Source organism: Phalangium opilio, unplaced genomic scaffold (assembly GCF_054372755.1).
Source record: "Phalangium opilio isolate 3A_F unplaced genomic scaffold, DU_Popi_V2 ptg000113l_1, whole genome shotgun sequence".
Classification (NCBI taxonomy): Eukaryota; Metazoa; Arthropoda; class Arachnida; order Opiliones; family Phalangiidae; genus Phalangium; species Phalangium opilio.
In genome coordinates this window covers 5,513,757-5,527,362 of record NW_028324209.1, presented here as the reverse complement: position 1 = coordinate 5,527,362, position 13,606 = coordinate 5,513,757, and the positions used below count along the sequence as shown (strand labels likewise).

General features: G+C 36.0%; 3 protein-coding genes across 5 annotated transcripts; 2 read left to right on the top strand and 1 right to left on the bottom strand.

Annotated features, from left to right (window-relative positions):
* Nucleotides 1–85: 85 nt before the first annotated feature.
* On the top strand, nt 86–9,723 carry LOC149623527 (uncharacterized). 3 transcript variants are annotated; one of them, XM_089852502.1, is made up of 15 exons: nt 87–238; nt 349–548; nt 648–742; nt 806–873; nt 943–1,284; nt 1,367–1,464; nt 1,540–1,660; nt 1,737–1,854; nt 1,911–2,221; nt 2,284–3,255; nt 3,361–6,086; nt 6,151–6,241; nt 6,309–6,446; nt 6,519–6,883; nt 7,603–9,723. In XM_089852502.1, the coding sequence occupies exons 2-15, from the start codon at nt 447–449 to the stop codon at nt 7,822–7,824; spliced, it is 5,769 nt and encodes a 1,922-aa protein (XP_089708628.1). In that variant the 5' UTR covers nt 87–238; nt 349–446; the 3' UTR covers nt 7,825–9,723. The 3 variants fall into 3 exon arrangements, with proteins under 3 accessions (XP_089708627.1, XP_089708628.1, XP_089708626.1); XM_089852501.1 differs by having other exon boundaries at nt 86–238; nt 2,284–6,086; nt 6,540–6,883; XM_089852500.1 differs by having other exon boundaries at nt 2,284–6,086.
* LOC149623526 (E3 ubiquitin ligase RNF121) lies at nt 8,102–9,862 on the bottom strand. Its single transcript, XM_089852536.1, has 7 exons — nt 9,720–9,862; nt 9,595–9,635; nt 9,231–9,527; nt 8,944–9,172; nt 8,753–8,886; nt 8,586–8,687; nt 8,102–8,482 (listed from the first exon to the last, which is right to left on the bottom strand). The coding sequence occupies exons 1-7, from the start codon at nt 9,765–9,767 to the stop codon at nt 8,362–8,364; spliced, it is 972 nt and encodes a 323-aa protein (XP_089708662.1). The 5' UTR covers nt 9,768–9,862; the 3' UTR covers nt 8,102–8,361.
* An 826-nt stretch (nt 9,863–10,688) lies between these two features.
* On the top strand, nt 10,689–13,495 carry PolA2 (DNA polymerase alpha subunit B). The gene has a single exon (XM_089852528.1). It carries the CDS (start codon nt 11,550–11,552, stop codon nt 13,365–13,367), a length of 1,818 nt encoding a protein of 605 aa, XP_089708654.1. The 5' UTR covers nt 10,689–11,549; the 3' UTR covers nt 13,368–13,495.
* Nucleotides 13,496–13,606: the final 111 nt, after the last annotated feature.

Genomic DNA, 13,606 nt, shown 5'->3' with positions numbered 1-13,606 from the left:
AAAAATCTCCCTGTAAAGAAAGAGGGAGTCGGACTCTAATAAGCAACCAATGACATTACGTATATTTATAGCGACCAACCAAGTGCTAGCAACCTGTTGTTTACGGGGTTTATCCAATGAATTTTTAGTATGTTGAATTTTTGAACAAAGCAGCGGTTATTTTGTGTCATTCTGAATAGTCGTTAGGATGGGAAGTGGATTTTTAACGTAATTTAGTGCCTTAATAATCCGTTCTTTTGTGAGTAAAATTTCATATTTATATAAAATAACTTGTTTAATTATATTGGGGATAACAATTTTATATCATGACATGACAATGTGGATTGTTTCGCTATTTTTCTTCATAAGACTTGGTCATCATAAGAAGTTTCAAATTTGAAATTGAAAATTACATTATCCATCTGGGTCGGGAAATGTGTTTAGGAAGATATAATTAGCAAAATAATATGAATTCCTTAATACCTTCCAAGAAAACTAAACTAGAACATACTAGATTTTTGCACAACTATGCTTGCAGTGATGATTTGCGTAGAGTTGTATTGCAGATTGTGAGTATGATCACAGTGTTTGGAGTCTATGGACTCCACTTTGGAGACCACAGTAGCTATTGAAATCGTCATGATTATGTCTGTTGATTTAATGAATAGGTAAAACAGTCACTGGCCTCTAATTCCAACCTCAGTATCAGTGATATAAATGATATCAAAGAAGGTGCTATTTTCCTTCAACTTGTCAATACTTTGTAAGAAATATGTTACTCGAGGATTAAGCAATCGTAACTTAGCTTTTGATTAAAAATTTTAAGCTCAAAGGCACCGATTGAAGAAAAGAAAGATCAATCCGACTTTAAAAGTGTCTGTGATTATTTAAATGGTGTGTTTTATCATACGTGATAAAGCGGACCATTTCAGAGTTTGAATGTAACAAATGAAAAATTTACAGGTTTAAGTCTACAAGATTTAACTAAAACCATCAATTTAGCGAGTTGCGAAGATGGTGAAATAGAAGAATTATTGAAGCTTCTCATTTGTTTACTCTTTGCCTTTTACCAAAATGAATCGCAAAGTCAGAAACCCCGTCAAGCTTTAAACGAAAGAGAGGCTCTTATCAACCCTCCTTCATCCGAGACTGGCAATAAAAGTCCTAGAAAAAGCACTATTTCTATAAGTCGAATTGTACGAAGTTTAAGCAGCAGTGATCAAGCTGTAATTAGGGATGCTTTTGAAATGGCAAAAGAAGGAAAGCTTCAAGAGTTGGTTGATATTTTAAAAGAAACAAATCCTGGTAATTTTTGACGGTTTTTTTTTTTTTTTTTTAAACTTTTGTATAATTATTTTCATTCTTGAACTATTTATTTCATGTTCAGGATCTTCCAAAGGAACCATTGAATATTTGTCTTCTCCAAATCAAAATGTTAAAAGTCCAAGAAAAACCAATGCAAAATCACCATCATCTTTGATTATGGTAGGCTACTTTTAGTGTGATGTAATCGTGTAACTCAATTAAGATTAATATGTTTTTGGACAACAATTCTCTTAGAATTTACGTAAGAAGGAACAAGTTATTAAGGCATTGCGCAAGGAACGAGCGGAAGATGAGGAAAGAATTTCTTCCCTTCTTAAAGAGAAAGAAGAGGCTCATAAGGAAATTAAAACTCTTAGTATGTTTGTGCTTTAAAACACAAATGAGTTTTAAATTTTGAATTGTTTGCGTCATTATTAAATTTTTCTATTCAGAAAAAAAAGCTCAGGATAATGAAGTGATTATAAAACAGTTTCGACTGCAATCTAGTAATTTTAACGAACTTGAAGACCTTAGAACTAGACTAGAAGCGCTTTCAAAAGAAAATGAAATGTAAGATAAGGTACCTGTAACTTAGAATATTGCTTAAACAGAAGTTTTATTGATAGCAATCAAAAAAAGATCACGGAGTTGGAGAGATTCAAACAAGATAACCCAATTTTGGTGGCTGAAAATCAATCTCTTCGTGATACAATGAAAATTTTAGAAGAAAAATATGACAAAGTGGAAAGCAAAGTTAAAAATCAAGAGGAGTTAAATAAAGTCATCCAGCATTTACAAGAAAAAACAGAAACTTTGGAGTCTGAACTTCGACAAAGTCAACTGCAAGTAACTTACGAGAGAGAACAAGCTGATGAATTGAGGAACGCAGTCGAGAGTTATAAAGAACAACTTGCTGATACGACTGTTTCAAACATGGGTAACTTGGTTATTGTTGTTGTTGTAGATAATTATCCTGGTGAACTAACTGTGGTATTTTAGATTCAAGCGGCGAACTTGTTTCCATGGTTTGCTCTCCATTTAAGGGTCCAACCGCTAGTGATATGCAGAATTTGGAAGAGCAAATAAATCAACTCAGTTCCGAACTCTCAGATCAAAAAACTTTAAGGGAAACGGAAAAAATGGATTTTGAAAGTCAGAAGGAGCAACTCGTTTCTGAGTTGAAGCGTGTGCAAAGTGCCTTAGAAGAGAGTATTAGCCAGAATGACGCTCTGAAGAAAGACAAGCAACTTCTAGATTGTGAAATATCAACGTTGTCTTCCAAATTCGTTAATGTTGAGGAGAAAGCCAACCAATTAGTTCTTGAATGTGACGAGTTGGTGTCCAAGAAATTAGAGTTGGAATCCGAGTTGAATGTTATAAAAAACCAGCTTGAGACTTATCATATGGACTTTGTTTCATTGAAGGAGGAATTTGGGAAAGTTAATAGTGAAAGGGAAGAGATGAAATCGAAAATTGATGTAGCAAACTTGGCGCTTATGATAAAAGAATCGGCAATTTCGCAAAACCACGTGGAAATTGATTCTCTGCAGTCTCAAATTAAGATCACGAATGATGAAATGTGCGAACTGAAAAACCAGTTGAATTTGGAGAAGTCTACAAATAATACTCATCTGATAAATATTGAAGAACTGAAGAAAACGAAAACTTTTTTAGAGGAACTTCTGTCCAAAACTAAAGCTGATCTGGAAGTAACCGCGAATGCTTTGAATGAAAGTGAAAAGAGGGACGTTCAACATCATCAAGCATTTAGTGAATTGCAATCTTGCTACGACTCTTTAAAAACAAATTTTCTCGGGTTAGAAACCAAGAGCAAACAATTGGAAAATGAAGCAACAGCTAACAAGAACACGTACAACACAGAGGTCGAATATTTAAATCAGCTAATTAAAAGCTTGGAAGATGATCTTCGAGAGAAAGAAAAGGCTGTTGCGTCTCTAGTAGAAGAAAGAGGTGGGTTGCTTATTGAAATCCGCAACTTAACTTTATCTGAAAATGAAATTGCCAAAGTGAGAGCCAATTTAGATGATTGCGTGGAAAACATTGTTTCCTTAACAGAAAAAAATACAATTCTTCAGGCCGAGAATGTTTTCTTAACCAGTTCAATCGGGGATTTGAAGGAAGGCAATATGCAACTCGAAAGAAACAATGAAGAGTTGCGCAAGGAATCCGCTGAAGATCAGACCAAGATTTGCTTGATGCAGAGCGAAATTGAGTTCTATCGCAATGGGGTCATGAGATTGGTGAACGAGTTGTTTGACAAGGAAGACATGGTTTTCATTAAAGAAGCTGAAGAGAAAGACAGCGTGAATGAACTTTTGAAGAAGTTGAAATTACTGAAGGAAGAAAGGGATTCGTTAATCATAGAAAAGAATACCTTAAAAGACGAAAATGAATATTTAGTAAAGGAGTTGGAGGTTACAAAAGAATCCTTCGAGGATAAGGATATTGAAGCATCGCTGAAAGGAAGAGAACTTGAGTCGTCACAGTTGCGAATGGCAGAACTCACTAAAGATTTACAAGTCAGTAACGAAATTGAAGAACAATTGCTGGAAAGGCTTCGAATTTTGAAAAGCGAAGAACAAGCATTGTCTGATAAACTCAGTAAATCTTTGAAAGATATAGATGATTATATTGAGAAGGTACGATTGCTTGAACAGGAGATCAGTGAAGACAAGAAAAAAATCGACAAGTACGAACTAGAGCTTAAAAATAAGGATGAAGAGTTATCAACATTGATTTCGGAATCGAATATTGAAAAAAATCGCGAGACTGACTTAACAGCCGAAATTCAGAGTTTGAAGTGCGAAAGATCAGAACTAGAAATTTTACTTGACGTTCTAAGATTAGAAAATGAAAGGAAAACTCATTTAATTCACAGTGAGAAACTTAACTATTCAGCGTTATTAAACATGAAAGATGAGCTGCAAGCGGAAAAGAATAAACTTGAAGGCGAAATTCAACAGCAAAATCGTGAAAAGGAAGAACTACATTTGCTGGTGAACAAAAAAGATGAAGAAATATTGGCTCTTGACAAAGAACTTCAAGTTTCGAAAGAAAAGTTTGAAGAAGAAAAAAAGAACTTGCAGCAAGTGAATGTGTACTTGAAAACTAAGTTGGAAAATGCGAGTCACAGTTGTTCTTCATTAGAATACATTCACCAGGTGCTTAATAAGGATTACCAAAAGTTGGTGACCAAATACCAGTCTCTCATGAATGATGAAGGTGAGACATCCAAACTGAAAGACAGAATTGAGGCATTGACTGCGAAACTAGATGCTAAGCAGTTGGAGCTTAATTCCCTGTCTCTCAGACTTCAGCAGAGTCAAATGGACAATGATGTTGTTGTTCAACAGCTCAATTCAACCATGGCTCAGTTGGAAGAAGAACGAGAAAAGTATCAATCCCTTTCGAATGAATTTCAAGAAAATATGGTTGAAAAACAAAAGGAACTATATACAAAAATCGATTTTCTAAACAAAGAACGTAAGGAAATAGAAACGGAAAAAAAGATATTTAGGGAGCAGCTGTTGGCCACTCAAAGTGAATTGACAGAACTGAAGGATAAAATGTCCAGCTTTGAGGCTCTTAAAGTTCAAGTTTTCAATCTCCAGGATGAAAATGCGTCTCAAAAACTCGCTTATGATGATCTAGAAAAAGATAAAAATCAACTTTCCATCGAGAACTTCAACCTTCGGGAAACTAACAGCTTCTTGAATAAGAGTTTAAATGATGTTAAAGCTCGAAATGAGAAAATTGAATCGGAACTTAAGGAAAAACAGGTTCTCGCAAAAAAGTTGGAAGAAAGTCACCGGGAGTATGCGAAACTTCAAGAACAATATGATAGTGAAATTAAAAACTTGGAGGAATTGAAAGCTGATAGGGATCAAAGGATATCGGAACTGACTGAAAAATGCAACTTAGTGACTGAAGCGAAAAACAATATCGTAAAGGATTTAATAGAAAGTCGCCAGATTCAAGAGAAGCTCAATGAAACGCATTCTTTAGAAGTTACTCTTTTAGAAGAAAAATTGTTTTCCCGGGAACAAAGTTTAAATAAGAAAGAGGCTCAGCTCGAAGAGCATGTTGAAAGCTTTATGAAAGAAAAAGACTCTCTCTTAAAACAATTACAAGAAAGTCGAAAGGAATGTGAAAAACTTCTAAAAGACCTCGCTTGTGAACAAAAGCAAACTGAACTAAAAGAAATTCGCCAACCTGAAACTAAAGAAGCCCACGCTTTGAAGATGAAACATTTAGAAGAAAGAGTTTCTGCCCTACAACGTAGCTACGAAGCGTCACAAAATAAAATACACAGTCTGAAGTCAACGCAAAACAATTTAATACTGCAGAAAAATAAACTGACTGAAGAAGTGGATAACCTAACCAAAGAGAAGATTAAACTAGCGGAAGAAAAAGATGGTTTACACAAGGAATGGAGTCAACGATTTCATAAGCTTTCTAGCAAAAATGAAGAAGTTGTTGAAGATAACAGGAAGCTCGCGCAACGCGTCGTTAACATCAAGAAAGAATGCCAAACCCACAAGGAACGTATATTGCAGTTAGGAAAGCTACTCGATGATAGCCAGAAGAAACGTTTGGAGGAAATGAACCTAACCTACGAAAAACTTGATAAACGTGATAGAGAAACAGCAGCCGAAATTACCAAACTAAAGCAAAAATGTCAAATTGCCGAAGATAGTTTTGATGAAGCCTCAAGACGTTTGGCGAAATGTAAAAAATTATTGGAAGAAAAATCAGAGCTTTGTGACAAGCAAGGAGAAGAGGTGAGTTGTTTTATTGGTGTTCTATTATGAAAAAAAGATTTCATTATTTCACGCTTTGCTATAGATTAACCATCTCAAGCTTGAAATTGTCAAACTAAAGAATCAAATGTCTGACCTAGAAGTGAAGCAATCCAACAGGGTTTTATCAACTCAAGGTATTGCGAGCTTTTTTTTTTCAGCTAAAATGAACAATCTTGTTTTAAATGTGAATTTTTATTTCAGTTGAAGAGTATCGTAGACGGTTTTCCTGCCTTCCTAATGTGGATGTGAAAAGTGAACTTCCAGATTACCCTTCCTTATCAACAAGATCTCGAAAACAATTGGACGCTTCCATGTTATCCCCTGGAAACAACTCTTCCGGTAACAGTTAGCATTTTAAACAGCATGTAGTCGATTGCGTCTTTAAAATATTTCAATTTCTAACCAATTAAGTAATTCGATTTCAATGCGAAGAAGAGGAAGGTCACTTCAATGATCATAGCAAGAATTTATCCAATTTGAAAGCTGGTATATGCGAAACTGATTCGGATAGCAGTCGTTTATTGGAACTACAACGTCGTAATACACTTTGCGCTCCTCACCAACGCACCGCCTATCCGGTTGAGACTCAAGCTTGGTCTTCTCGTAAAGATCCGACAAAAGCTGTTAATAGTAAAAACTTTGACCTTGCTAAAAATAGTCAGACTGAGACGTCAGTCGCGTCAAACAGTCCACAAACACTCAAACGACGATCGCCAAGATTCTCCAGTGTTGCATTTGAAATCAAGAATGATGTTGCGCCTAAGCAAAAACGAAAGGTATTTTCTGGGGGTGTGCTAATAGTGATTTTTCAATTTCGAATGGGGTTTGGGTAATCTAAAATATGGTTTTGGGTATCGGGATGGCTACCTAAATGCAAATTGTATTGTCGCCGGTTGTTTAGGCTTAGCCGAAAAATGGTATGACATATCTTAACAGTAAACTACTTTTCTTCTACGTTCTACTCATTATGTATGTTCTCCTTTTCACGCTTAATTTAGTTCACTATTTTTACTGTTATATCTCAATCCTCAAGCGCTAGCTAGGTCCTTGAATGTACTGTCTTTCTCAATTTCTTTCGCTTTGACGCTTTCTCTAACTTTTGGTTCCGTTTACTTCTTAACCCTTAGCCTTATTTCAACACGTAATACTGGCAATGGGATGACATAGGTGCGTCGCGCTGCGTGGTGGTAATTCTAGTCTGTCTTAGAAACAAACTACAACAGAACGCGTACTTTATGGGAACTAAATTTCAATGTAATACTTCATTCTTAAAAATTCCTGGAAAGTGGGTGGACCCCCTTTCACCTCTAATTATTATTTTTCAACCCGCTAATAACCAGACAACCTGTACCTGTTTCAGCTTGACACGGGTAATTGGAGTGGGGGGGGGGGAGTATTTTTATAGGCATCAGGGCGGGTACCCGCAAACCCTTAGTATTTTCACGGTGGATATCTCATGGTTTTATTCCAACTGCTAAAACTCGATACTTTCCAGCAAATCAACACAGATATTGAAGTTGCGGAAAGTCCGGATAAAAGAACTCGAGCTAATCAATGGCCTAGGAATATGTCGAATAACTCTCAACTGAAATACACAGCTAGTCCTTCCAGTAAAAAGCGCTCCTGGAAGGTTCCATTGAAAGAGTTTTTCTCGCCTGTCACCCCTAACAAGAGCAAAAAGTTCAAAGTTCCTAGAAGCAAGGCTGATAACCAGTGAGGCGGCGGCCAGTGCTAGGTAATAGCTCTCAAAACTATTAGAATATTTTGATAGTTGAATTCTACTTCATTTTTCATTGTCTTTTGTTTAAACCCCACCCCCCCCTCTCTTGTTAGTAAAACCAAACACTAATTCAATACAATGTAATTAATGTCCATACTAATATTTTTGAGGTAAAAAAAAAATCACTTTGTATTTTCAAGGTCGTAATGATATGTAATTGCGGGAGTTCTTAATAACCCCCCGAACTCCTGGTAATTGTTAAGAAATGACAAAATTAAATTTAAAAACAGTTTTTTTAATACACAACATAAATATACAAATCATTAATTTTTATTATTTTAAAGCTTGGATTTTTTTAATGTAATTTTTACTAATATTCCTAATTTCGTGATTAATCTGATTATAAAAAAAAGCTATGAGAATTTTCAAAGGGAAGATCATAGTTTTGAGCTAAATGACAAGTTTGGAATTCTTGGCTTTAAAATAACTGAACTCGACAATGACAAACAAAATCATGAGCTATTTACGGCTCTTTCATTCCAATCCTAATATATAATTTATAAATTGCACCGCTGTTAATATAAGAGGTTGCCAGGCAACCAAGTAACGGACAAAGTCTAAGAAGTTTCCGTAGAATACGTGAGGTTTTTCCCATCTGTTATATTTAGTGTTAAGAGGAATAACTCGTGAATTGTAAAACAGAGCTCAGGGTGTTGTAGCGAGTAGCACCCCAGTGAAATTTACATATGAAAGGATACGGATTGCAGAGCATCCTTTTGAGATCAACTTTTTCTTTACAATAAGGACACGTTTGCTTTTTACCAACAATGCACCATCCTCTTATGCAAAACTCATGGAAGCTGAAGACATAAACGTAATTATTCGTGATAAGCTCATGTTTTTAGCCAATTTTAAACTCCCTTACACGTGATCACAGGTTAGCTTGTAAGTTTTTTCAACAATCGCTTCTGAATTGTCTTGGACTAAAATTCTGTTGCCACAAACTGCGCATACACCTTCCTCCAATTGTCGTACTGGCACTCCCGTTGTTGTATAGTACTAAAATATACATACTTAATACTCGTTATTAAAGACGTAAGATGGATGTCTCATTACCCCGATAGTCGCAGCCATTCTATCAGTAGCAATTTCAGCTACATCCCTCCCTAATACACCGTAGTATAGGCCATAGAAAAGGCAGACTATTCCAAAATCAAGCCACGTTTGAGGTTTAGCTCTAAACATTAAGTTGAAACCGAACAGGGTCAACATTACAGCTATGTAACCTATAACTCCTAAGCCATAGCTGATCATGTATATGAGATAAAACCATTTATACACCAATCTGTTAAGAAAAAACATTGTCAATTAAAGTTTAGTTTGGCTGTAAGGAACAATTATACCTAGGTGTAGTACCAGCGATAGGTTTTCTCATAGCTTTGCTCATTACTAACGAAGTAAGGGCTGTAAACACAACCCAAATGATGATGAACCGATACCATTCGTGTTTAAAGCAAACACAGACTGGAATTAACCACATTCCAAGCAACGAGAATCGTTGGTAGGACCGGGGCCTCCTTTTCTTCCATTCAACTAAAATAACCTGAGCGACTATAACAGCAGTGACTAAAATCAATATCATCCATGCATGCATGGATTCATGTCCTCTATGTTTAGCGTGCATCTGCATATGAGCCAATCTGTTAAACGTTATTAATTGTTAGATATAACTAGCAATTTGTAAAATGTGTATTTGAGGGTATTAACCTCAATTTTTCATCTTCTGAAAGCTTGCTCATGTCAATGGTCTGGAAAACGACAGCAGTATTGTAATTGTAACACGTTATCTTAATGACCAAGGCTTAACAAATAAATTTATTTATTAAAATTACCTTATTTAAATGAGCAAAATGCTCATCGTGACTATGACCTGCACCCATTTTGTTTATTAATTGGCGTATGTGGATAAAAATATATTATTGATACAACGAGAAGTCAGAACATTCAAATCCAAAGTTGAAAATTTATGGCTTCCATCATTCACAACTTTGCGTTGCCGCAGCCTATATGCCGGCGTTGAGTGACGTGAGCGCCACTTCACAAAACCTAGCCTTAGCCTAGAAACAGAAATAAGCCGAGGAGTGATGTTTGGACCATAGCCCACTTGATCACGCTGGCTGCACGCGCTATAGAAGCCCGCTCAATCGACCCTAAAAATGAGAATAACATAGGTTCGGTCTAAAATTCAAACCCGTCTGGTTTTAACATGGGCGTCTATGGGAGGGGACCAGTTTTTTCAACGTTTTTGACAATATTAGTGCATCTACTGGTTCAAATCTCTTGAATTTTTAATGAGACGTGTATTGAAAGGTTTGATATTATCTTGTAAAATTTAAAGTCTTCAGCTATAATAGTTTTTTTCTATAAAAAATAAAAATCATCACATAGCAGAGAAATTGAAGGGGCAAAATTCTCTACTATGTGATGGTTTTTATTTTTTATAAAAAAAAACTATTAAAGCTGAAGGCTTTAAATTTTACAAGATAATATCAAACCTTTCAATACACGTCTCATTAAAAATTCAAGAGATTTGAACCAGTAGATGCACTAATATTGTCAAAAACGTTGAAAAAACTGGTCGCCTCCCATAGACGCCCATGTTAAAACCAGACGGGTTTGAAAGTTTAGACCGAACCTATGTGACGCGCCGTATTCGCGAGCTAACATGTAAAAAAATCGTTTGGACGGGCTTCTAAAGCGCGTGCAGCCAGCGTGCGTGATCAAGTGGGCTATGTTTGGACCGTTGCCTACATTAATTATTTAACCGTTGCCTACGTTAATCAAGGCCTGTGCGCGGCGCTGATTTTTATTTTATTTAAGGACTGAAAAAAAGGTATTTTGATTTATTTATTTATTGAATGTGTGTTGTTCACAAAGTCAACAATTTAAGTTGCCAAATTCTCTCACCTGAGGCGCTATTAGCTGGCTTTGCCTTGATAAGAAATTTTCATTTTCGCGCGCGTTTCGGTCCAGCTATGAATGCCATCTCGCGGTAAAATAGGGAGAAAATAAGAAGTGTTTCTTAAAAGTCGCCCCCAATGAGATAAAATATATATATAAACCTAGAGTCACAACGTGGGATCTCGAGATTGACGATTCGCGATACACTTTTTTTCGAGCATGAATCTTTATCAAATACGGGTGGCGCCACCTATTGATCACTTGAAGAACTTATTTGTTACCGTCTGCTGTCAAAATAGTTTTTTAAACGTGTTAAATAAAATAAGCAAGTTAAATAATAAAAACTCTAGTCCTTTTTAATCTAATAAATAGATGAAATAAAAATCATAACGATGTTTCTGATTGAAAATAAGCGAGTAAAAGTTGTAATTAGTTCCGCTAGAGGCTCACAGGTGGCGCTGTCATGTTTTGATAAACTTGCTTGATAAAAAAAATGTGTATCGCGGTAAGCCGATTTGAATTGGAACTCTATCTATCTCATTGGTCGCCCCATTCGAAATCAAACTACCGCGCACAGGCCTTGATTAACATAGGCAACGATTTAACGTAGGCCACGTTTGGACACCGTCACACTAGTCGCGTACATTTTGGCGGGAAAATGGGAAATTAGTCGCCGGCCCGTATTTTTTGTGTGAAGTTTCACTGATCGAGAAGTCTGATTTGTTGGTACTTTATAAAGGGTTTTTGAATAAATAATTAAAATGAGTGTTAAAAATGAGCAAATAGTTGCTGAAATGGAGCAGATTGGTTGCTATAACCTTAAAGATGATATAATCGTGAAAATTCTGGATTTGTGCATGTTTTTGAGTAAGGATGCTGAAGCCATTGCCAATGAATGGTGCGCCTTCGCGCACACTAAAGGTTATGACTTGGCTCCTACTGTGGCCGGACTGGAAGAATTGGAAAAGGAACTTAACAACAAGAAAGTTAACGTACGGTCACTTATGAAAACGCCCAAGCAGAATAAAATGGTTCCGCAAATCTACAATACAAATACATTAGATACCTCCAACCTTCTTGATGCATACTTGGGTAGCACTCCAAAAAGAATTCAGTCTGTGGGTTCTACTCCAGCAACGCCAGAGAACCAGAAACCAAATAAATTGACTTTAAATAGAAGCCCCTTTTCGCCATTATCAGGATCACAGTCACCTTTGGGTATTGCAAATTGTAGTTTTTCCTCAAGATACACCCAACGCACTTCGAAAGGAGATGTTTTGTGTAATTTGGGAGTTGCTATAGAGAGGGATGCGTGGAAAAACAACAATAACCAGACCATGAACATCAAAGTAACACCATACAGCGAAGAAATTAATCTGAAAGACACATTTGGTTTCATGTACTCAAAGCAACGTGATCGTTATTTCATACTGAATGACTTCATTGAAGAGTTTGAGGATAAGATTTTGGATGCCAAAGGTTCTCTAGGGGTTGAACTGGAAGAGTTTGACCATGTCCGATTACCAAATCCCAATGAAAAACACGTAGTTGGTAGAGTTTTCACTGATGGAGAAAGCAAAATCAATTCAGCCGCTATTTTTCTGGAAGGATCTTATAGGACATCATCTGGTCAAATTATACCACTCAATATTGATTCCCTGCAGTCCTATGACTTCTTCCCTGGTCAAATTATAGCCGCAACTGGATTGAACACAAATGGATCACAGTTATTCTTGAAGAAAGTCTACCCTAACTTATATCCACCAATGCCAGAAACTACTCTACAAATTGAACCACATTTGGACATAGTTGTAGCGTGTGGACCCTTTACAACTTCAGATTCAACAGCTTATGAACCTTTAACTGATCTTATATCTTATATACAAGCCAATAATCCTCATATTTGCGTTCTTATTGGCCCATTTGTTGATGTAAAACCTGAAAACATTCTGAAGTCATTTAGTGAAGAAACTGCGGATGAATTGTTTGAGAAACAGCTAAATGTTATTGGCGATTTCTTGTCAAAAGATGGAAATAACACCAAGTTTGTCATTATATCATCACATCGAGACCTTCATCATGATTGCATTTATCCTACTCCTCCTTACAACCCTCGGTTGAAGACGGAACATAAAGATCGTTTTTCGTTTCATTCTGATCCTTGTATTTTGAATATCAATGGTGTCATCGTGGGAATCACTGGTGTGGATGTCTTGTTTCACTTAGCAAAAGAAGAACTGTCACAAGCTTCTCAGCAAAATAAACTGAATCGCCTACTAAGCATATTGCTAAGTCAACAAAGTTTCTACCCTTTATACCCCCCAAACGTTGATTTGTGCTTGGATTTGGAACAGTTCGAGAAGTATGGAAAACTCCCAATCACTCCTCACATTTTAATCACCCCCTCTGATTTGCGCTGTTTTGTTAAAAACATTGAAAACTGTTGTTGCATTAATCCAGAAAGGCTAGCTAAAGGAATGGTGGGTGGTACATATGCTAAATTAAGAGTTAATCAGCCAAAAAAGGATAATTCATCATTATTAATTGACAATATTAGTGCTGAAATTGTTAGAATTTAATTCAATCTGTTATGACAAGATTTTTAAATTTTACAGTTTATATATTGATGTTCTTTTAATTTACCCTAATGTCTTAGCCATTTATAGTTTACATTGATTAAATATGATAATAATTTTAATTTCAAAAACTACGTTTTTTATTTATAAAAAAAAAAAGTAACACGAACATCTAAAATTCAAATTTTCCGCCAAATGGTCAAAATTATTTACGTATTTAGCGCCATCTCTTGGTGTACTCC